General features: G+C 53.6%; 1 protein-coding gene across 1 annotated transcript in view; it reads left to right on the top strand.

Annotated features, from left to right (window-relative positions):
- LOC147094936 (uncharacterized) overlaps positions 1-20,005 on the top strand; it is a 30,198-nt gene extending 10,193 nt beyond the window's left edge. Inside the window, exon 2 of the mRNA XM_085974556.1 lies at positions 15,569-20,005. Within this exon, the coding sequence (XP_085830682.1) occupies positions 15,929-16,603 (675 nt within the window). The 5' untranslated portion in view covers positions 15,569-15,928 and the 3' untranslated portion in view covers positions 16,604-20,005. The remainder of the gene's footprint in view (positions 1-15,568) is intronic.
- The last annotated feature ends 2,260 nt before the right edge of the window (positions 20,006-22,265 follow it).

Raw genomic sequence — 22,265 nt, 5'->3', positions numbered from 1 at the left:
ACATTCAGGGGAGGAGAGCAAGGGGAACCAGTGAGTGTGGAACTGAACCCAGCCAGAGTCAGCACATTCAGGGGAGGAGAGGGAGAGGAACCAGTGAGTGCAGAGCTGAACCCAGCCACAGTCAGCACCTTCAGGGGAGGAGAGTGAAGGGAACCAGTGAGTGTAGTACTGAACCCAGCCAGAGTCATCACCTTCAAGGGAGGAGAGGGAGGGGAACCAGTGAGTGTAGAACTGAACCCAGCCAGAGTCAGCACCTTCAGGGATGGAGAGGGAGGGGTACCAGTGAGTGTAGAACTGAACCCAGCCAGAGTCAGCACCTTCAGGGGAGGAGAGGGAGGGGAACCAGTGAGTGTAGAACTGAACCCAGCCGGAGTCAGCACCTTCAGGGGTGGAGAGGGAGGGGTACCAGTGAGTGTAGAACTGAACCCAGCCAGAGTCAGCACCTTCAGGGAAGGAGAGGGAGGGGGACCAGTGAGTGCAGAACTGAACCCTGCCAGAGTTTGCATCTTCAGGGGAAGAGTGAGAGGAGAACCAGTGGGTGTGGAACTGAACCCAGCCAGAGTCAGCACCTTCATGGGAGGAGAGGGAGGGGAACCAATGAGTGTAGAACTGAACCCAGCCAGAGTCAGCACCTTCAGGAGAGGAGAGGGAGGGGAACCAGTGAGTGTTGAATTGAACCCAGCCAGAGTCAGCACCTTCAGGGGAGGAGAGGGAGGGGAACCATTGAGTGTAGAACTGAACCCAGCCAGAGTCAGCACATTCAGGGGAGGAGAGGGAGAGGAACCAATGAGTGTAGAGCTGAACCCAGCCACAGTCAGCACCTTCAGGGGAGGAGAGGGAGAGGAACCAGTGAGTGCAGAACTGAACCCAGCCAGAGTCAGCACCTTCAGGGGTGGAGAGGGAGGGGAACCATTGAGTGTAGAACTGAACCCAGCCAGAGTCAGCACATTCAGGGGAGGAGAGGGAGAGGAACCAGTGAGTGTAGAGCTGAACCCAGCCACAGTCAGCACCTTAAGGGGAGGAGAGGGAGAGGAACCAGTGAGTGTAGAACGGAACCCAGCCAGAGTCAGCACCTTCAGAGGAGGAGCGGGAGAGGAACCAGTGAGTGTAGAACTGAACTCAGCCAGAGTCAGCACCTTCAGGGGAGGAGAGGGAGGGGAAGCAGTGTGTGCAGAACTGAGCCCAGCCAGAGTCAGCACCTTCAGGGGAGGAGAGGGTGAGGAACCAGTGAGTGTAGAACTGAACCCAGCCAGAGTCAGCACCTTCAAAGGAGGAGAGGGAGGGGAACCAGTGAGTGTAGAACTGAACCCAGCCAGAGTCAGCAGCTTCAGGGGAGGAGAGAGATGGGAACCAGTGAGTGTAGAACTGAACCCAGCCAGAGTCAGCACCTTCAGGGGAGGAGAGAGAGGGGAACCAGTGAGTGTAGAACTGAACCCAGTCAGAGTCAGCACCTTCAGGTGCGGAGAGGGACGGGAACCAGTGAGTGTAGAACTGAACCCAGCCAGAGTCAGCACCTTCAGGTGCGGAGAGGGACGGGAACCAGTGAGTGTAGAACTGAACCCAGCCAGAGTCAGCACCTTCAGTGGAGGAGAGGGAGGGGAACCAGTGAGTGTAGAACTGAACCCAGCCAGAGTCAGCACCTTCAGGGGAGGAGGGAGGGGAACCAGTGAGTGTAGAACTGAACCCGGCCAGAGTCAGCACCTTCAGGGGAGGAGAGGGTGGGGAACCAGTGAGTGTAGAACTGAACCCAGCCAGAGTCAGCACCTTCAGGGGAGGAGAGGGAGGGGAACCAGTGAGTGTAGAACTGAACCCAGCCAGAGTCAGCACCTTCAGGGGAGGAGAGGGAGGGGAACCAGTGAGTGCAGAACTGAACCCAGCCAGAGTCAGCACCTTCAGGGAAGGAGAGGGAGGGGGACCAGTGAGTGCAGAACTGAACCCTGCCAGAGTTTGCATCTTCAGGGGAGGAGAGGGAGGGGAACCAGTGAGTGTTGAATTGAACCCAGCCAGAGTCAGCACCTTCAGGGGAGGAGAGGGAGGGGAACCATTGAGTGCAGAACTGAACCCAGCCAGAGTCAGCACATTCAGGGGAGGAGCGGGAGAGGAACCAGTGAGTGTCGAACTGAACCCAGCCAGAGTCAGCACCTTCAGGGGAGGAGAGGGAGGGGAAGCAGTGTGTGCAGAACTGAGCCCAGCCAGAGTCAGCACCTTCAGGGGAGGAGAGGGTGAGGAACCAGTGAGTGTAGAACTGAACCCAGCCAGAGTCAGCACCTTCAAAGGAGGAGAGGGAGGGGAACCAGTGAGTGTAGAACTGAACCCAGCCAGAGTCAGCAGCTTCAGGGGAGGAGAGAGATGGGAACCAGTGAGTGTCGAACTGAACCCAGCCAGAGTCAGCACCTTCAGTGGAGGAGAGGGAGGGGAACCAGTGAGTGTAGAACTGAACCCAGTCAGAGTCAGCACCTTCAGGTGCGGAGAGGGACGGGAACCAGTGAGTGTAGAACTGAACCCAGCCAGAGTCAGCACCTTCAGGTGCGGAGAGGGACGGGAACCAGTGAGTGTAGAACTGAACCCAGCCAGAGTCAGCACCTTCAGTGGAGGAGAGGGAGGGGAACCAGTGAGTGTAGAACTGAACCCAGCCAGAGTCAGCACCTTCAGGGGAGGAGGGAGGGGAACCAGTGAGTGTAGAACTGAACCCGGCCAGAGTCAGCACCTTCAGGGGAGGAGAGGGTGGGGAACCAGTGAGTGTAGAACTGAACCCAGCCAGAGTCAGCACCTTCAGGGGAGGAGAGGGAGGGGAACCAGTGAGTGTAGAACTGAACCCAGCCAGAGTCAGCACCTTCAGGGGAGGAGAGGGAGGGGAACCAGTGAGTGCAGAACTGAACCCAGCCAGAGTCAGCACCTTCAGGGAAGGAGAGGGAGGGGGACCAGTGAGTGCAGAACTGAACCCTGCCAGAGTTTGCATCTTCAGGGGAGGAGAGGGAGGGGAACCAGTGAGTGTTGAATTGAACCCAGCCAGAGTCAGCACCTTCAGGGGAGGAGAGGGAGGGGAACCATTGAGTGCAGAACTGAACCCAGCCAGAGTCAGCACATTCAGGGGAGGAGCGGGAGAGGAACCAGTGAGTGTCGAACTGAACCCAGCCAGAGTCAGCACCTTCAGGGGAGGAGAGGGTGGGGAACCAGTGAGTGTAGTACTGAACCCAGCCAGAGTCAGCACCTTCAGGGGAGGAGAGGGAGGGGAACCAGTGAGTGTAGAACTGAACCCAGCCAGAGTCAGCACCTTCAGGGGAGGAGAGGGAGGGGAACCAGTGAGTGCAGAACTGAACCCAGCCAGAGTCAGCACCTTCAGGGAAGGAGAGGGAGGGGGACCAGTGAGTGCAGAACTGAACCCTGCCAGAGTTTGCATCTTCAGGGGAGGAGAGGGAGGGGAACCAGTGAGTGTTGAATTGAACCCAGCCAGAGTCAGCACCTTCAGGGGAGGAGAGGGAGGGGAACCATTGAGTGCAGAACTGAACCCAGCCAGAGTCAGCACATTCAGGGGAGGAGCGGGAGAGGAACCAGTGAGTGTCGAACTGAACCCAGCCAGAGTCAGCACCTTCAGGGGAGGAGAGGGTGAGGAACCAGTGAGTGCAGAACTGAGCCCAGCCAGAGTCAGCACCTTCAGGGGAGGAGAGGGTGAGGAACCAGTGAGTGTAGAACTGAACCCAGCCAGAGTCAGCACCTTCAAAGGAGGAGAGGGAGGGGAACCAGTGAGTGTAGAACTGAACCCAGCCAGAGTCAGCACCTTCAGTGGAGGAGAGGGAGGGGAACCAGTGAGTGTAGAACTGAACCCAGCCAGAGTCAGCACCTTCAGGGGAGGAGGGAGGGGAACCAGTGAGTGTAGAACTGAACCCGGCCAGAGTCAGCACCTTCAGTGGAGGAGAGGGAGGGGAACCAGTGAGTGTAGAACTGAACCCAGCCAGAGTCAGCAGCTTCAGGGGAGGAGAGAGATGGGAACCAGTGAGTGTCGAACTGAACCCAGCCAGAGTCAGCACCTTCAGTGGAGGAGAGGGAGGGGAACCAGTGAGTGTAGAACTGAACCCAGCCAGAGTCAGCACCTTCAGGGGAGGAGAGGGTGGGGAACCAGTGAGTGTAGAACTGAACCCAGCCAGAGTCAGCACCTTCAGGGGAGGAGAGGGAGGGGAACCAGTGAGTGTAGAACTGAACCCAGCCACAGTCAGCACCTTCAGGGGAGGATAGAGAGGGGAATCAGTGAGTGTAGAACTGAACCCAGCCAGAGTCAGCACCTTCAGGGGAGGAGAGGGAGGGGAACCAGTGAGTGTAGAACTGAACCCAGCCAGAGTCAGCACCTTCAGGGGAGGAGAGGGAGAGGAACCAGTGAGTGCAGAACTGAGCCCAGCCAGAGTCAGCACCTTCAGGGGAGGAGAGGGACAGGAACCAGTGAGTGTGGAACTGAACACAGCCAGAGTCAGCACCTTCAGGGGAGGAGAGGAGGGTGAGCCAGTGAGTGTAGAACTGAACCCAGCCAGTGTCTGCACCTTCAGGGGAGGAGAGTGAGGGGAACCAGTGAGTGAACTGAAACCAGCCAGAGTCAGTACCTTCAGGGGTGGAGAGGGAGGGGAACCAGTGAGTGTAGAACTGAACCGAGCCAGAGTCAGCAGCTTCAGGGGAGGAGAGAGAGGGGAACCAGTGAGTGTAGAACTGAACCCAGCCAGAGTCAGCACCTTCAGGGGTGGAGAGGGAGGGGAACCAGTGAGTGTAAACTAAACCCAGTCAGAGTCAGCACCTTCAGGGGAGGAGAGGGAGGGGAACCAGTGAGTGTGGAACTGAACCCAGTCAGAGTCAGCACCTTCAGGGGAGGAGAGGGAGGGGAAACAGTGAGTGTAGAACTGAACCCAGCCAGAGTTAGCACCTTCGGAGGAGGAGAAAGAGGGGAACCAGTGAGTGTAGAACTGAACCCAGCCAGAGTCAGCACCTTCAGGGGAGGAGAGGGAGAGGAACCAGTGAGTGTAGAGCTGAACCCAGCCACAGTCAGCACCTTCAGGGGAGGAGAGGGAGGGGAACCAGTGAGTGTAGAACTGAACCCAGCCAGAGTCAGCACCTTCAGGGGAGGAGAGTGAAGGGAACCAGTGAGTGTAGTACTGAACCCAGCCAGAGTCATCACCTTCAAGGGAGGAGAGGGAGGGGAACCAGTGAGTGTAGAACTGAACCCAGCCAGAGTCAGCACCTTCAGGGATGGAGAGGGAGGGGTACCAGTGAGTGTAGAACTGAACCCAGCCAGAGTCAGCACCTTCAGGGGAGGAGAGGGAGGGGAACCAGTGAGTGTAGAACTGAACCCAGCCGGAGTCAGCACCTTCAGGGGTGGAGAGGGAGGGGTACCAGTGAGTGCAGAACTGAACCCAGCCAGAGTCAGCACCTTCAGGGAAGGAGAGGGAGGGGGACCAGTGAGTGCAGAACTGAACCCAGCCAGAGTCAGCACCTTCAGGGAAGGAGAGGGAGGGGGACCAGTGAGTGTAGAACTGAACCCAGCCAGAGTGAGCACCTTCAGGGGAGGAGAGGGAGGGGAACCAGTGAGTGTTGAATTGAACCCAGCCAGAGTCAGCACCTTCAGGGGAGGAGAGGGAGGGGAACCATTGAGTGTAGAACTGAACCCAGCCAGAGTCAGCACATTCAGGGGAGGAGCGGGAGAGGAACCAGTGAGTGTCGAACTGAACCCAGCCAGAGTCAGCACCTTCAGGGGAGGAGAGGGAGAGGAACCAGTGAGTGTAGAACTGAACCCAGCCAGAGTCAGCACCTTCAAAGGAGGAGAGGGAGGGGAATCAGTGAGTGTAGAACTGAACCCAGCCAGAGTCAGCACCTTCAGGGGAGGAGAGAGATGGGAACCAGTGAGTGTCGAACTGAACCCAGCCAGAGTCAGCACCTTCAGGTGCGGAGAGGGACGGGAACCAGTGAGTGCAGAACTGAACCCAGCCAGAGTCAGCACCTTCAGTGGAGGAGAGGGAGGGGAACCAGTGAGTGTAGAACTGAACCCAGCCAGAGTCAGCACCTTCAGGGGAGGAGGGAGGGGAACCAGTGAGTGCAGAACTGAACCCGGCCAGAGTCAGCACCTTCAGGGGAGGAGAGGGTGGGGAACCAGTGAGTGTAGAACTGAACCCAGCCAGAGTCAGCACCTTCAGGGGAGGAGAGGGAGGGGAACCAGTGAGTGTAGAACTGAACCCAGCCAGAGTCAGCAGCTTCAGGGGAGGAGAGAGAGGGGGACCAGTGAGTGTAGAACTGAACCCAGCCAGAGTCAGCACCTTCAGGGGTGGAGAGGGAGGGGTACCAGTGAGTGTAGAACTGAACCCAGCCAGAGTCAGCACATTCAGGGGAGGAGAGGGAGAGGAACCAGTGAGTGCAGAGCTGAACCCAGCCACAGTCAGCACCTTCAGGGGAGGATAGAGAGGGGAATCAGTGAGTGTAGAACTGAACCCAGCCAGAGTCAGCACCTTCAGAGGAGGAGAGGGAGGGGAACCAGTGAGTGTAGAACTGAACCCAGCCAGAGTCAGCACCTTCAGGGGAGGAGAGGGAGAGGAACCAGTGAGTGCAGAACTGAGCCCAGCCAGAGTCAGCACCTTCAGGGGAGGAGAGGGACAGGAACCAGTGAGTGTAGAACTGAACCCAGCCACAGTCAGCACCTTCAGGGGAGGAGAGGGAGGGGAACCAGTGAGTGTGGAACTGAACCCAGCCAGAGTCAGCACCTTCAGGGGAGGAGAGGGAGGGGAACCAGTGAGTGTAGAACTGAACCCAGCCAGAGTCAGCACCTTCAGGGGAGGAGAGTGAAGGGAACCAGTGAGTGTAGTACTGAACCCAGCCAGAGTCATCACCTTCAAGGGAGGAGAGGGAGGGGTACCAGTGAGTGTAGAACTGAACCCAGCCGGAGTCAGCACCTTCAGGGGTGGAGAGGGAGGGGTACCAGTGAGTGTAGAACTGAACCCAGCCAGAGTCAGCACCTTCAGGGAAGGAGAGGGAGGGGGACCAGTGAGTGCAGAACTGAACCCTGCCAGAGTTTGCATCTTCAGGGGAAGAGTGAGAGGAGAACCAGTGGGTGTGGAACTGAACCCAGCCAGAGTCAGCACCTTCAGGGGAGGAGAGGGAATGGAACCAGTGAGTGTAGAACTGAACCCAGCCAGAGTGAGCACCTTCAGGGGAGGAGAGGGAGGGGAACCAGTGAGTGTTGAATTGAACCCAGCCAGAGTCAGCACCTTCAGGGGAGGAGAGGGAGAGGAACCAGTGAGTGTAGAGCTGAACCCAGCCACAGTCAGCACCTTAAGGGGAGGAGAGGGAGAGGAACCAGTGAGTGCAGAACTGAACCCAGCCAGAGTCAGCACCTTCAGGGGTGGAGAGGGAGAGGAACCATTGAGTGTAGAACTGAACCCAGCCAGAGTCAGCACATTCAGGGGAGGAGAGGGAGAGGAACCAGTGAGTGTAGAGCTGAACCCAGCCACAGTCAGCACCTTCAGAGGAGGAGCGGGAGAGGAACCAGTGAGTGTAGAACTGAACCCAGCCAGAGTCAGCACCTTCAGGGGAGGAGAGGGAGGGGAAGCAGTGTGTGCAGAACTGAGCCCAGCCAGAGTCAGCACCTTCAGGGGAGGAGAGGGTGAGAAACCAGTGAGTGTAGAACTGAACCCAGCCAGAGTCAGCACCTTCAAAGGAGGAGAGGGAGGGGAACCAGTGAGTGTAGAACTGAACCCAGCCAGAGTCAGCAGCTTCAGGGGAGGAGAGAGATGGGAACCAGTGAGTGTAGAACTGAACCCAGCCAGAGTCAGCACCTTCAGGGGAGGAGAGAGAGGGGAACCAGTGAGTGTAGAACTGAACCCAGTCAGAGTCAGCACCTTCAGTGGAGGAGAGGGAGGGGAACCAGTGAGTGTAGAACTGAACCCAGCCAGAGTCAGCACCTTCAGGTGCGGAGAGGGACGGGAACCAGTGAGTGTAGAACTGAACCCAGCCAGAGTCAGCACCTTCAGTGGAGGAGAGGGAGGGGAACCAGTGAGTGTAGAACTGAACCCGGCCAGAGTCAGCACCTTCAGGGGAGGAGAGGGTGGGGAACCAGTGAGTGTAGAACTGAACCCAGCCAGAGTCAGCACCTTCAGGGGAGGAGAGGGAGGGGAACCAGTGAGTGTAGAACTGAACCCAGCCAGAGTGAGCACCTTCAGGGGAGGAGAGGGAGGGGAACCAGTGAGTGCAGAACTGAACCCAGCCAGAGTCAGCAGCTTCAGGGGAGGAGAGAGAGGGGGACCAGTGAGTGTAGAACTGAACCCAGCCAGAGTCAGCACCTTCAGGGGTGGAGAGGGAGGGGTACCAGTGAGTGTAGAACTGAACCCAGCCAGAGTCAGCACATTCAGGGGAGGAGAGCAAGGGGAACCAGTGAGTGTGGAACTGAACCCAGCCAGAGTCAGCACATTCAGGGGAGGAGAGGGAGAGGAACCAGTGAGTGTAGAGCTGAACCCAGCCACAGTCAGCACCTTCAGGGGAGGATAGAGAGGTGAATCAGTGAGTGTAGAACTGAACCCAGCCAGAGTCAGCACCTTCAGGGGAGGATAGAGAGGTGAATCAGTGAGTGTAGAACTGAACCCAGCCAGAGTCAGCACCTTCAGGGGAGGAGAGGGAGAGGAACCAGTGAGTGCAGAACTGAGCCCAGCCAGAGTCAGCACCTTCAGGGGAGGAGAGGGTGAGGAACCAGTGAGTGTAGAACTGAACCCAGCCAGAGTCAGCACCTTCAAAAGAGGAGAGGGAGGGGAACCAGTGAGTGTAGAACTGAACCCAGCCAGAGTCAGCAGCTTCAGGGGAGGAGAGGGTGGGGAACCAGTGAGTGTAGAACTGAACCCAGCCAGAGTCAGCACCTTCAGGGGAGGAGAGAGAGGGGAACCAGTGAGTGTAGAACTGAACCCAGCCAGAGTCAGCACCTTCAGGGGAGGAGGGAGGGGAACCAGTGAGTGTAGAACTGAACCCGGCCAGAGTCAGCACCTTCAGGGGAGGAGAGGGTGGGGAACCAGTGAGTGTAGAACTGAACCCAGCCAGAGTCAGCACCTTCAGGGGAGGAGAGGGAGGGGAACCAGAAATCTGAATGACGACCAAAAACTCCCATTCGTACTGGGAGAGGAGAGAAGCTGTATAACACTGGCGGCACACTATGTTACAGCTTGCCATGAACAGAGGGACAACCAGTAAACTAAGAAAAGAATATATATAAACAATGCGAATGTATATTTATACACTCAGGGATATACCTGTTTATGCACTGTATGAATAGAACTGCGTTTATGTGCTAAACCATAAATGTATTTTGATGCTTTGGCAACATAAGATGTAACTTATCATGCCAATAAAGCGATTTGAATTGAATTGTGAATTGAGTGTAGAACTGAACCCAGCCAGAGTTAGCACCTTCAGAGGAGGAGAAAGAGGGGAACCAGTGAGTGTAGAACTGAACCCAGCCAGAGTCAGCACCTTCAGGGGAGGAGAGGGAGAGGAACCAGTGAGTGTGGAACTGAACCCAGCCAGAGTCAGCACCTTCAGGGGAGGAGAGGGAGGGGAACCAGTGAGTGTAGAACTGAACCCAGCCAGAGGCAGCACCTTCAGGGGAGGAGATGGAGGGGAACCAGTGAGTGTAGAAGTGAACCCAGCCAGAGTCAGCACCTTCAGGGGAGGATCGAGAGGGTAACCAGTGAGTGTAGAACTGAACCCAGCCAGAGTCAGCACCTTCAGGGGAGGAGAGGGAGGGGAACCAGTGAGTGTGGAACTGAACACAGCCAGAGTCAGCACCTTCAGGGGTGGAGAGGGAGGGGAACCAGTGAGTGTAGAACTGAACCCAGCCAGAGTCAGCACCTTCAGGGGAGGAGAGGGAGGGGAACCAGTGAGTGTAGAACTGAACCCAGCCAGAGTCAGCACCTTCAGGGGAGGAGAGGGAGGGGAAGCAGTGTGTGCAGAACTGAACCCAGCCAGAGTCAGCACCTTCAAAGGAGGAGAGGGAGGGGTACCAGTGAGTGTGGAACTGAACCCAGCCAGAGTCAGCAGCTTCAGGGGAGGAGAGGGAGGGGTACCAGTGAGTGTAGAACTGAACCCAGCCAGAGTCAGCACCTTCAGGGGAGGAGATGGAGGGGAACCAGTGAGTGTAGAACTGAACCCAGCCAGAGTCAGCACCTTCAAAGGAGGAGAGGGAGGGGAACCAGTGAGTGTAGAACTGAACCCAGCCAGAGTCAGCAGCTTCAGGGGAGGAGAGAGAGGGGGACCAGTGAGTGTAGAACTGAACCCAGCCAGAGTCAGCACCTTCAGGGGTGGAGAGGGAGGGGTACCAGTGAGTGTAGAACTGAACCCAGCCAGAGTCAGCACATTCAGGGGAGGAGAGCAAGGGGAACCAGTGAGTGTGGAACTGAACCCAGCCAGAGTCAGCACATTCAGGGGAGGAGAGGGAGAGGAACCAGTGAGTGTAGAGCTGAACCCAGCCACAGTCAGCACCTTCAGGGGAGGATAGAGAGGGGAATCAGTGAGTGTAGAACTGAACCCAGCCAGAGGCAGCACCTTCAGCGGAGGAGATGGAGGGGAACCAGTGAGTGTAGAAGTGAACCCAGCCAGAGTCAGCACCTTCAGGGGAGGATAGAGAGGGTAACCAGTGAGTGTGGAACTGAACCCAGCCAGAGTCAGCACCTTCAGGGGAGGAGAGGGAGGGGAACCAGTGAGTGTAAACTGAACCCAGCCAGAGTCAGCACCTTCAGGGGTGGAGAGGGAGGGGAACCAGTGAGTGTAGAACTGAACCCAGCCAGAGTCAGCACCTTCAGGGGAGGAGAGGGAGGGGAACCAGTGAGTGTAAAACTGAACCTAGCCAGAGTCAGCACCTTCAGGGGAGGAGAGGGAGGGGAAGCAGTGTGTGCAGAACTGAACCCAGCCAGAGTCAGCACCTTCAAAGGAGGAGAGGGAGGGGTACCAGTGAGTGTGGAACTGAACCCAGCCAGAGTCAGCAGCTTCAGGGGAGGAGAGGGAGGGGAACCAGTGAGTGTAGAACTGAACCCAGCCAGAGTCAGCACCTTCAGGGGAGGAGATGGAGGGGAACCAGTGAGTGTAGAACTGAACCCAGCCAGAGTCAGCACCTTCAAAGGAGGAGAGGGAGGGGTACCAGTGAGTGTGGAACTGAACCCAGCCAGAGTCAGCTGCTTCAGGGGAGGAGAGGGAGGGGAACCAGTGAGTGTAGAACTGAACCCAGCCAGAGTCAGTACCTTCAGGGGAGGAGATGGAGGGGAACCAGTGAGTGTAGAACTGAACCCAGCCAGAGTCAGCACCTTCAGGGGAGGAGAGGGAGGGGAACCAGTGAGTGTAGAACTGAACCCAGCCAGAGTCAGCAGCTTCAGGGGAGGAGAGAGAGGGGGACCAGTGAGTGTAGAACTGAACCCAGCCAGAGTCAGCGCCTTCAGGGGTGGAGAGGGAGGGGTACCAGTGAGTGTAGAACTGAACCCAGCCAGAGTCAGCACATTCAGGGGAGGAGAGCAAGGGGAATCAGTGAGTGTAGAACTGAACCCAGCCAGAGTCAGCACCTTCAGGGGAGGAGAGGGAGGGGAACCAGTGAGTGTAGAACTGAACCCAGCCAGAGTCAGCACCTTCAGGGGAGGAGAGGGAGAGGTACCAGTGAGTGCAGAACTGAGCCCAGCCAGAGTCAGCACCTTCTGGGGAGGAGAGGGAGAGGAACCAGTGAGTGCAGAACTGAGCCCAGCCAGAGTCAGCACCTTCAAAGGAGGAGAGGGAGGGGAACCAGTGAGTGTAGAACTGAACCCAGCCAGAGTCAGCACCTTCAGGAGAGGAGAGAGAAGGGAACCAGTGAGTGTAGAACTGAACACAGCCAGAGTCAGCACCTTCACTGGAGGAGAGGGAGGGGAACCAGTGAGTGTAGAACTGAAGCCAGCCAGAGTCAGCACCTTCAGGGGAGGAGGGAGGGGAACCAGTGAGTATAGAACTGAACCCGGCCAGAGTCAGCACCTTCAGGGGAGGAGAGGGTGGGGAACCAGTGAGTGTAGAACTGAACCCAGCCAGAGTCAGCACCTTCAGGGGAGGAGAGGGAGGGGAACCAGTGAGTGTAAAACTGAACCTAGCCAGAGTCAGCACCTTCAGGGGAGGAGAGGGAGGGGAACCAGTGAGTGTAGAATTGAACCCAGCCAGAGTCAACACCTTCAAAGGAGGAGAGGGAGGGGTACCAGTGAGTGTGGAACTGAACCCAGCCAGAGTCAGCAGCTTCAGGGGAGGAGAGGGAGGGGAACCAGTGAGTGTAGAACTGAACCCAGCCAGAGTCAGCACCTTCAGGGGAGGAGAGGGAGGGGAACCAGTGAGTGTAGAATTGAACCCAGTCAGAGTCAGCACCTTCATGGGAGGAGAGGGAGGGGAACCAGTGAGTGTAGAACTGAACCCAGCCAGAGTCAGCACCTTCAGAGGAGGAGAGGGAGGGGAACCAGTGAGTGAACTGAGCCCAGCCAGAGTCAGCACCTTCAGGGGAGGAGAGGGAGGGGTACCAGTGAGTGTCGAACTGAACCCAGCCAGAGTCAGCACCTTCAGGGGAGGAGATGGAAGGGAACCAGTGAGTGTAGAACTGAACCCAGCCAGAGTCAGCACCTTCAGGGGAGGAGAGGGAGGGGAACCAGTGAGTGTAGAATTGAACCCAGTCAGAGTCAGCACCTTCATGGGAGGAGAGGGAGGGGAACCAGTGAGTGTAGAACTGAACCCAGCCAGAGTCAGCACCTTCAGGGGAGGAGAGGGAGGGGAACCAGTGAGTGTAGAACTGAACCCAGCCAGAGTCAGCAGCTTCAGGGGAGGAGAGAGAGGGGAACCAGTGAGTGAACTGAACCCAGCCAGAGTGAGCACCTTCAGGGGAGCAGAGGGAGGGGAACCAGTGAGTGAACTGAACCCAGCCAGAGTCAGCACCTTCAGGGGAGGAGAGGGAGGGGAACCAGTGAGTGTGGAACTGAACCCAGCCAGAGTCAGCACCTTCAGGGAGGAGAGTCAGGGGAACCAGTGTGTGCAGAACTGAGCCCAGCCAGTGTCAGCACCTTCAGGGGAGGAGATGGAGGGGAACCAGTGAGTCATAGAGTTATACAGCACAGAAAGAGGCCCTTCGGCCCATCGTGTCCGCGCCGGCCATCAAGCCCTGTCTAATACAATCCCATTTTCCAGCATTTGGTCTGTAGCCTCGTAAGCTATGGCATTTCAAGTGCTCATCTAAATGCTTCTTGAATGTTGTGAGAGTTCCTGCCTCTACCACCCTTTCAGGCAGTGAGTTCCAGATTCCAACCACCCTCTGGGTGAAAAAGTTTTTCCTCAAATCCCCTCTAACCCTCCTGCCCCTTACCTTGAAACTATGTCCCCTGGTTATTGACCCCTCAACTAAGGGGAAAAGTTCCTTTCTATCTACCCTATCTATGCCCCTCATAATTTTGTACACCTCAACCAGGTCCCCCCTCAGCCTTCTCTGCTCCAAGGATAACAACCCCAGCCTGTCCAGTCTTTCTTCATAGCTGATGCGCTCCAGCCCAGGTAACATCCTGGTGAATCTCCTCTGCACCCTCTCCAAAACAATCACATCCTTCCTTTAGTGTGGCGACCAGAACTGCACACAGTATTCCAGCTGTGGCCTTACCAGCGTTTTGTTCAGCTCCATCATAACCTCCCTGCTCTTATATTCTATGCCTCGGCTAATGAAGGCAAGTATCCCATATGCCTTTTTAACCAACATATCCACCTGTTCTGCTGCCTTCAAGGATCTATGGACATGCACACCAATGACCCTCTGATCCTCTGTCTTTCCTCGGGTCTTACCATTCATTGTGTATTCCCTTGCCTTGTTAGTCCGTCCAAAATGCATCACCTCACACTTTTCAGGGTTAAATTCCATTTGCCACTGTTCCGCCCATCTGACCAACCCATCTATATCGTCCTGTAGCCTAAGGCTTCCCTCCTCGCTATTTACCACCCCACCAATTTTCATGTCATCTGCGAACTTACTGATCATACCTTTTACATTCACATCCAAATCATTAATGTGGACCACAAACAGCAAGGGACCCAGCACCGATCCCTGCGGTACCCCACTGGACACAGGCATCCAGCCACAAAAACAGCCTTCCACCATCACCCTCTGCCTTCTGCCACTAAGCCAGTTTTGGATCCAATGTGCCAAGGCACCCTGGATCCCATGGGCTCTTACCTTCCTGACCAGTCTCCTATGTGGGACTTTATCAAAAGCCTTACTGAAATCCATGTAAACCACATCCACTGCACTACCCTCATCCACACACCTAGTCACCCCCTCGAAAAATTCAATCAAATTGGTCAGACATGATCTTCCCTTGACAAAGCCATGCTGGCTATCCCTAATTAATCCTTGCCTCTCCAAGTGGAGACTAATTCTGTCTCTCAGAATTTTTTCCAATAATTTCCCTACCACTGATGGTAGAACAGAACCCAGCCAGAGTCAGCACCGTCAGGGGAGGAGAGTGCGGGGAAGCAGTGAGTATAGAACTGAACCCAGCCAGAGTCAGCACCTTCAGGGGAGGAGAGGGAGTGGAACCAGTGAGTGTAGAACTGAACCCAGCCAGAGTCGGACCCTTCAGGGGAGGAAAGGGGGGTGAGCCAGTGATTGTAGAACTGAACCCAGCCAGAGTCAGCACCTTCAGGGGTGGAGAGGGAGGGGAACCAGTGAGTGTAGAACTGAACCCAGTCAGAGTCAGCACCTTCAGGGGAGGAGAGGGAGGGAACCAGTGAGTGTAGAACTGAACCCAGCCAGAGTCAGCACCTTCAGGGGAGGAGAGGGAGGGGAAGCAGTGAGTGTAGAACTGAACCCAGCCAGAGTCAGCACCTTCAGGGGAGGAGCGGGAGGGGAACCAGTGAGTATTGAACTGAACCCAGCCAGATTCAGCACCTTCAGGGGACGAGGGAGAGGTGAACCAGTGAGTGTAGAACTGAACACAGCCAGAGTCGGCACCTTCAGGGGAGGAGAGAGAGGGGAACCAGTGAGTAGAGCTGAACACAGCCAGAGTCGGCACCTTCAGGGGAGGAGAGAGAGGGGAACCAGTGAGTGTAGAACTGAACCCAGTCAGAGTCAGCACCTTCAGTGGAGGAGAGGGCAGGGAACCAGTGAGTGTAGAACTGAACCCAGCCAGAGTCAGCACCTTCAGGGGAGGAGAGGGAGGGGAACCAGTGAGTGTAGAACTGAACCCAGCCAGAGTCAGCAGCTTCAGGGGAGGAGAGGGAGGGGAACAGGTGAGTGTAGAACTGAACCCAGCCAGAGTCAGCAGCTTCAGGGGAGGAGAGGGAGGGGAACCAGTGAGTGTAGAACTGAACCCAGCCAGTGTTAGTGGTGAAAACTGGTCGCGGAGGACAAACAACCTTGGGACGTGCAATGTGTTTGAAGTTTAGCATGGGGAGGAGGGACAATGTGTGGGATGGGAATTTACAGCTTTGGAGGAACGAGAGGAAAGAATGTTCCATAGAAACTAGAATTGTCTTTTCTGAATTTCTGCCCTGTACTTAAACTGATGACTTTTGTAAACTCGTTTTACAGGGTATTAGAAGGGGAGGATTTGCAGACGGGAAACTCAAACCAAACATCACGTCAAGATCTGACAGTCACTCGATTCACCAGGACCTGATTATCGTCGTCTTTTGTATGTGGAAGGAGAAATCTTGGTCGGTTCTGTCTGCGGGAAAAGATCTCAAACTTCAGTGTGACTGGAAAAACACTGAGACAAACGCACCCGAGTGAGAGTGTTCCAGTGCACTGACTGGAAAGAGCTTTCAGCAGTTACACAGTCTAAAATAATATCTCAGCATTCACTGCGGGGAGAAACCATACACGTGTTCAGTGTGTGGACGAGGCTTCAACCGATCGTCCAAGCTGGAGAGACACAAGGACACCCGCACCATGGAGAAACCGTGGAAATGTGGGGACTGTGGGAAGGGATTCAATTACCCGTCTGAGCTGGAAACTCATCGACGCACTCATACTGGGGAGAGGCCGTTCACCTGCTCTGAGTGTGGAAAGGGATTCGCTCAGTCATCCAACCTGCTGAAACACCAGCGAGTTCACACCGGGGAGAAACCGTTCACCTGCTCTGAGTGTGGGAAGGGATTCACTCTGTCATCCAGCCTGCTGATACACCAGCGAGTTCACACTGGGGACAGACCGTTCACCTGCTCTCAGTGTGGGAAGGGATTCACTCGGTCATCCGATCTGCTGACACACCAGCGAGTTCACACTGGGGAGAGGCTATTCACCTGCGCCGTATGTGGGAAGGGATTCTTTCAGTCATCCACCCTGCTGAAACACAAGCGAGTTCACACTGGGGGGAGGCTATTCACCTGCTCTGTGTGTGGGAAGGGATTCATTCAGTCATCCACCCTGCTGACACACCAGCGAGTTCACACTGGGGAGAGGCCGTTCACCTGCTCTGGGTGTGGGAAAGGATTCACTCGGTCATCCGACCTGCTCAGACACAAGCGAGTTCACACTGGGGAGAGGCCGTTCACCTGCTCTCAGTGTGGAAAGGGATTCACTCGGTCATCCAACCTGCTGAGACACCAGCAAGTTCACAAGTGATTGCAGGGGTTGGAACCTGCTGCTGTTGCTGCTGCTAATCACATCCAGGACTGAATCGTGTTCATTCTGACAGCTGGAGTTTGTTTCTGCTGATGTTAATAACCCCTATAAGAGGGCTGGTGTTTAATATTTTGATATTTCAAATAACACGTGTGTCGATATTTGATGCCTCCAAGATAAGAGGAGACTAATTGATGTCCTGTTACTGACTCCTCCATTTTTGGGCCTTTTCTCCTTTCGATCTCTAGATTATTTCAGTTCTCATACCTTCAGTTACTCTCATGGACAAGTCCCAGCTCCCCATACTTTCCAGAGTGCCTCTCCTAGCCTTGGTACAAACTGGACGGTTTGCACCTGGGCAGGACCGGGACCGATGTCCTAGGGGGAGTGTTTGCTAGTGCTGTTGGGGAGGGTTTAAACTAAAATGGCAGGGGTTTGGGAACCTGTGCAAGGAGGCAGAGGAAAGGGAAGTAAGGATAGAAGCTAAAGACAGGAAGGAGAAAAGCAAAACTGGCAGTCAGATAAATCAAGGGTGTAAATCAAACATGGTCACAGTAAACAACAATTCTAAAATGTCTGAGTGTTAAAAAAAAAAAAAAGCCTGAAGGCTTTGTGTCTTAATGCGAGGAGCATTCGTAATAAGGTGGATGAATTAGCTGCGCAAATAGATGTAAACGGATATGATATAATTGGAATTACGGAGACATGGCTCCCCGGTGACCGAGGCTGGTAATTCAACATCCAGGGGTATTCAATATTCAGGAAAGACAGGCAAAAAGGAAAAGGAGGTGGGGTAGCATTGCTGGTTAAAGAGGGGATTAACAATTGTAAGGAAGGATATTAGCTCTGATGATGTGGAATCTGTATGGGTAGAGCTGAGAAATACCATGGGGCAGAAAACATTAGTGGGAGTTGTATACAGACCCCCAAACAGTAATTCTGAAGTTGGGGGTGGCATTAAATGGGAAATTAGAGACACGTGCAATAAGGGCACAGCAGTTATCATGGGTGACTTTAATCTACATATAGATTGGGCTAACCAAATTAGTAACAGTACTGTGGAGGATGAATTCCTGGAATGTTTACTGGATGGTTTCCTGGACCAATATGTCGAGGAACCAACGAGAGATCAGGCCATCTTAGACTGGGTATTATGTAATGAGAAAGGATTCATTAGCAATCTTGTGCGAGGCTCCTTGGGGCGGAGCGATCATAATATGATCGAATTCTTCATTAAGATGGAGAGTGAAGTATTTGACTCAGAGACTAGGGTCCTGAATTTAAATAAAGGAAACTATGATGGTATGAGGCGCGAGTTGGCTAGGATGGATTGGGGAACGTTACTTAAAGGGTTGACGGTGGATAGGCAATGGCAAACATTTAAAGATCGTATAGATGAACTACAGAATTTGTTCATCCTTGTTTGGCATAAAAATAAAATAAAAAAGGTGACTCAACCGTGGCTAACCAGGGAAATTCGAGATAGCATAAGATCCAAAGAGAGGACATATAAATTGGCCAGAAAAAGCAATAAACCTGAGGATTGGGAGCAGTTTAGGATTCAGCAAAGGAGGACAAAGCAATTAATTAAGAGGGGGAAAATAGAGTATGAGAGTAAGCTTGCAGGAAACATAAAAACGGACTGTAAAAGCTTCTATAGATATGTGAAGAGAAAAAGATTGGTGAAGTCAAGCGTAGGTCCCTTGTAGTCAGAATCAGGGGAATTTATAGATGTCGGGGAACATAGGGTCTAATGAGAGGGAGGAACTGAATGAAATCAGTATTTGTAGGGAAATGGTGTTGGGGAAATTGACGGGATTGAAGGCCGATAAATCCCCAGGGCGTGATAATCTACATCCTAGGTTACTTAAGGAAGTGGCCCTAGAAATAGTGGATGCATTGCTGGTCATCTTCCAAAATTCTATAGACTCTGGAACAGTTCCCATTGGATTGGAGGGTAGCTAATGTAATCCCACTATTCAAAAAAGGTGGTAGAGAGAAAACGGGGAATTATAAACCGGTAAGCCTGACATCGGTAGTGGGGAAAATGCTAGAGTCCATTATAAAAGATGTAATAGCAGAGCACTTGGAAAACAGTGACAGGATCGGACAAAGTCAACATGGATTTACAAAAGCTAAATCGTGCTTGACTAATCTACTTGAATTTTTTGAGGATGTAACTGGTAAAATAGATAAGGGACGTGGTGTATTTGGACTTTTAGAAGGCTTTTGATAAGGTCCCACATAAGAGATTAGCGTGTAAAGTTAAAGCACATAGGTTTGGTCGTAAGGTACTGACTTGGATAGAGAACTGGTTGGCAGACAGGAAGCAAAAAGTTGGAATAAACAGGTCTTTCTCTGAGTGGCAGGCAGTGACTAGTGGGGTACCGCTAGCACTGGGGATCGGTGCTAGGACCCCAGTTATGCACAATATAAATGATCCAGACGAGGGTACTAGATGTAATATCTCCAAGTTTGCAGACGACACAAAGCTGGGTGGGCATGTGTGCTGTGAGGAGGATGCCGAGAAACTCCAGTGTGATTTGGACAGGTTGGGTGATTGGGCAGAAGCATGGCAGATGCAATATAACGTGGATAAATGCGAGGTTATCCACTTTGGTGGCAAAAACAGGAAGGCAGATTATTATCTGAACGGCAATAGATTGGGAGAAGGGGAAGTGCAACGGGACCTGGGTGTCCTTGTGCACCAGTCGCTGAAGGTAAGCATGCAGGTGCAGCAGGCGGTTAAGAAGGAAAGTGGTATGTTGGCCTTCGTAGCGAGAGGATTCGAGTACAGGAACAAGGATGTCTTGCTGCAGTTGTACAGGGCTTTGGTGAAACCACACCTGGAGTATTGTGTGCAGTTTTGGTCGCCTTATCTGAGAAAGGATGTTCTTGCCATGGTGGGAGTGCAGCGAAGATTCACCAGATTGGTACCTGGGATGGCAGGAATGACGTATGAGGAGAGATTGGGTCGATTGGGCTTATATTCGCTGGAGTTTAGAAGAATGAGAGGGGATCGCATTGAAACTTACTAAATTCTAACAGGACTAGACAGACTAGATGCAGGAAGGGTGTTCCCGATGATCGGGGAGACCAGAGCCAGGGGTCACAGTCTAAGGATAAGGGATAAGCCATTTAGGACAGAGATGAGGAGGAATTTCTTTACCCAGAGAGTGGTGAACCTGTGGAATTCTCTACCACAGAAGACAGTTGAGGCCAATTCATTAAATATATTCAAGAAGGAGTTAGATATATTTCTTAAGGTTAAAGGGATATAGGGAGAAAGCAGGGACAGGGTACTGAATTTGGATGATCAGCCAGGATCGCATTGAATGGCGGAGCGGGCCCGAATGGCCTACTCCTGCTCCGATCTTCTATGTTTCTATGGCCAGTGTCCAGGGGCGGGGCCAGTGTCCGGGGGCGGGGCCAGTGTCCCGGGGGCGGGGCGGGGCCTGTGTCCAGGGAGCGGGGCCAGTGTCCAGGGGTGGGGCCTGGGTCCAGGGGGGTGTGACCAGGGGGCGGGGCCTGTGTCCAGGGAGAGGGACCGGGGTGGGGCCAGGGGGGGCAGGGCCTGGGTCCACGGGGGTGGGGCCAGGGTGCAGGGCCTGTGTGCAGGGGTGGGACAAGTATCCAGGGGGCGGGACCTGTGTCCAGGGGCGGCGATGTAACTGGTAGAATAGATAAGGGAGAACCAGTGGATGTGGTGTATTTGGACTTTCAGAAGGCTTTTGATAAGGTCCCGCATAAGAGACTAGTGAAGTGGAGCAGCGGCGCCCTTCAGGAATTAAGGGGTTAACAATGCAGCTTGCACACTAGACACGGTTGAGACAGTGACCGGCAGAGAGCAGACATGTTGACCACAAGGTTTCGATGCTTTTGCAAGTTTAGATAAAGTTAGCTCAGAAGCACCAACCACAAACTATGGAACTAAAACCACACGGGGCACAGCAAGACAGAAATGCAGACGTGTGGTTTTACTGAAGGTTAACAACAGGTGAGATCATGAAGATCATGTGACAATAAAATATCGCTGAAAGATTGTGTGACGTGAGATGGGGAATTAGCCAAACAGCAACTGTGCACGCGGGCCTTAAGCCAATTAAAACAGTGTAATGGAATATGCACGAGGTTACCACGACTTTTGAACGTATAAATATGTAACGCTTACTGTATAATTTCGGAGAAGTCCTTACTGGTGCGCCAGTTAAAGATTGTCTCCCCACCGGTGTATTAAAGACCATTTGAATAACGATCTAAACACTTGTGTCGAGTGCTGGTTTAAAATACTCCACAACAGTGCACTCACTCCTGAGAAAAGCCAAGATGCTGATAGGGTTTGAGGATTTTCACTTGAGAATGGCCACAAGTAATGCACCATCATAATGTACATTTCATTCCCGAGTGCTATTTATTACTGGGACTGGCCAACGACACAAATCTCGACAGCCCTCTTTCTCTCTCTCTTTTTCTCTCTCACTTTCTCTCTCTCTCTCTGCCCCCCTTTCTCTACATGGGATATACAGCACAGAAGCAGGCCATTCAACCCCACCAGCTGTGCTGGCATTTATGCTGCACTCGAGCCTCCCGCTTTTCCTCATCTAACTCTATCAACATAACCCTCTATCCCTGCTCCCTCCTCGCTTATCTACCCTGCGCTTAAATACACCGATACTATTCACTTCAACCACTCCCCGTGGTAGCGAGTTCCACATTCTCACCACTCTTTATCTCTCACTTTCACTCTTCCTGCCCCTCTCTGTACCTCCATTTCTCTCTCTCTCTCTCTGCCCCATCTCTCTCACCCACTCTTTCTTTCACTGTCCTCTAGCTCTGTCTTTGTGCCTGTGTTTTGCTTTCTGTCTCCCCCTAAGCTCCGTCTCTCTGTCACTATCCCTCTGTCCTTCCATCTTGTCTATCCTTCTCTCCCTCTTGTGTCTGTCTCTCTCTCTCGCTGTCTTTCTATCTCTATTTTTCACCCCATCAGTCTCTCACTCTTTCTCCTGTCTTTTTTCTGTATCTCCCTGCATTTCTCTCTGCTGTGATTCTCTTTGTTCCTCTCGCTCTGTTCTCTCTGTCTCGCTCCCCTTCTCGCTCTCTTTTCTCTCACTGTCTATCTCGCATTCTGTTTTTCTCTCTTTATATTTCCCTCTCTCTCATTCTCTGTTCCTCTGCTTTACTCTCTGTTCTTTCTCTCAGTCTCACTTTCTCTCTGTCTTTCTCTCATTCCCCCTTTCTGTCTCTCCCGTCGCTCTATTTTCCTCTCGCATTCCTTCTCTTTCTGTTTTTCTCTAACTCACTTTTTGTCTCACTGTCTCACTTGATCTCTCTTTCTCTTTATCTTTCTACCCATCTCTCTCTTCCATCTCACTCTGCTCTCTCTGTCTGTGTATCTGTCTCTCTCCCTCTCTCCCTCTTGTCTCTCTCTCTCTCACTATCCCTATGTCCCTCTCTCCATTCCATCTTGTCTGTCTCTCTCCCTCTCTCCCTTCCTCTTGTCTCTGTCTCTCTCACTATCCCTATGTCCCTCTGTCCCTCCATCTTGTCTCTGTCTCTCTCACTATCCCTCTGTCCCTCCATCTTGTCTCTGTCTCTCTCACTATCCCTATGTCCCTCTGTCCCTCCATCTTGTCTATCTTTTCCTCCTGCCTCTGTCTCCCCC

Source organism: Somniosus microcephalus, unplaced genomic scaffold (genome assembly GCF_052327205.1).
Source record: "Somniosus microcephalus isolate GS21.2 unplaced genomic scaffold, FLI_Smic_1.0 unresolved_chr1, whole genome shotgun sequence".
Lineage (NCBI taxonomy): Eukaryota > Metazoa > Chordata > Chondrichthyes > Squaliformes > Somniosidae > Somniosus > Somniosus microcephalus.
This window is presented reverse-complemented; position numbering and strand designations above follow the sequence as displayed.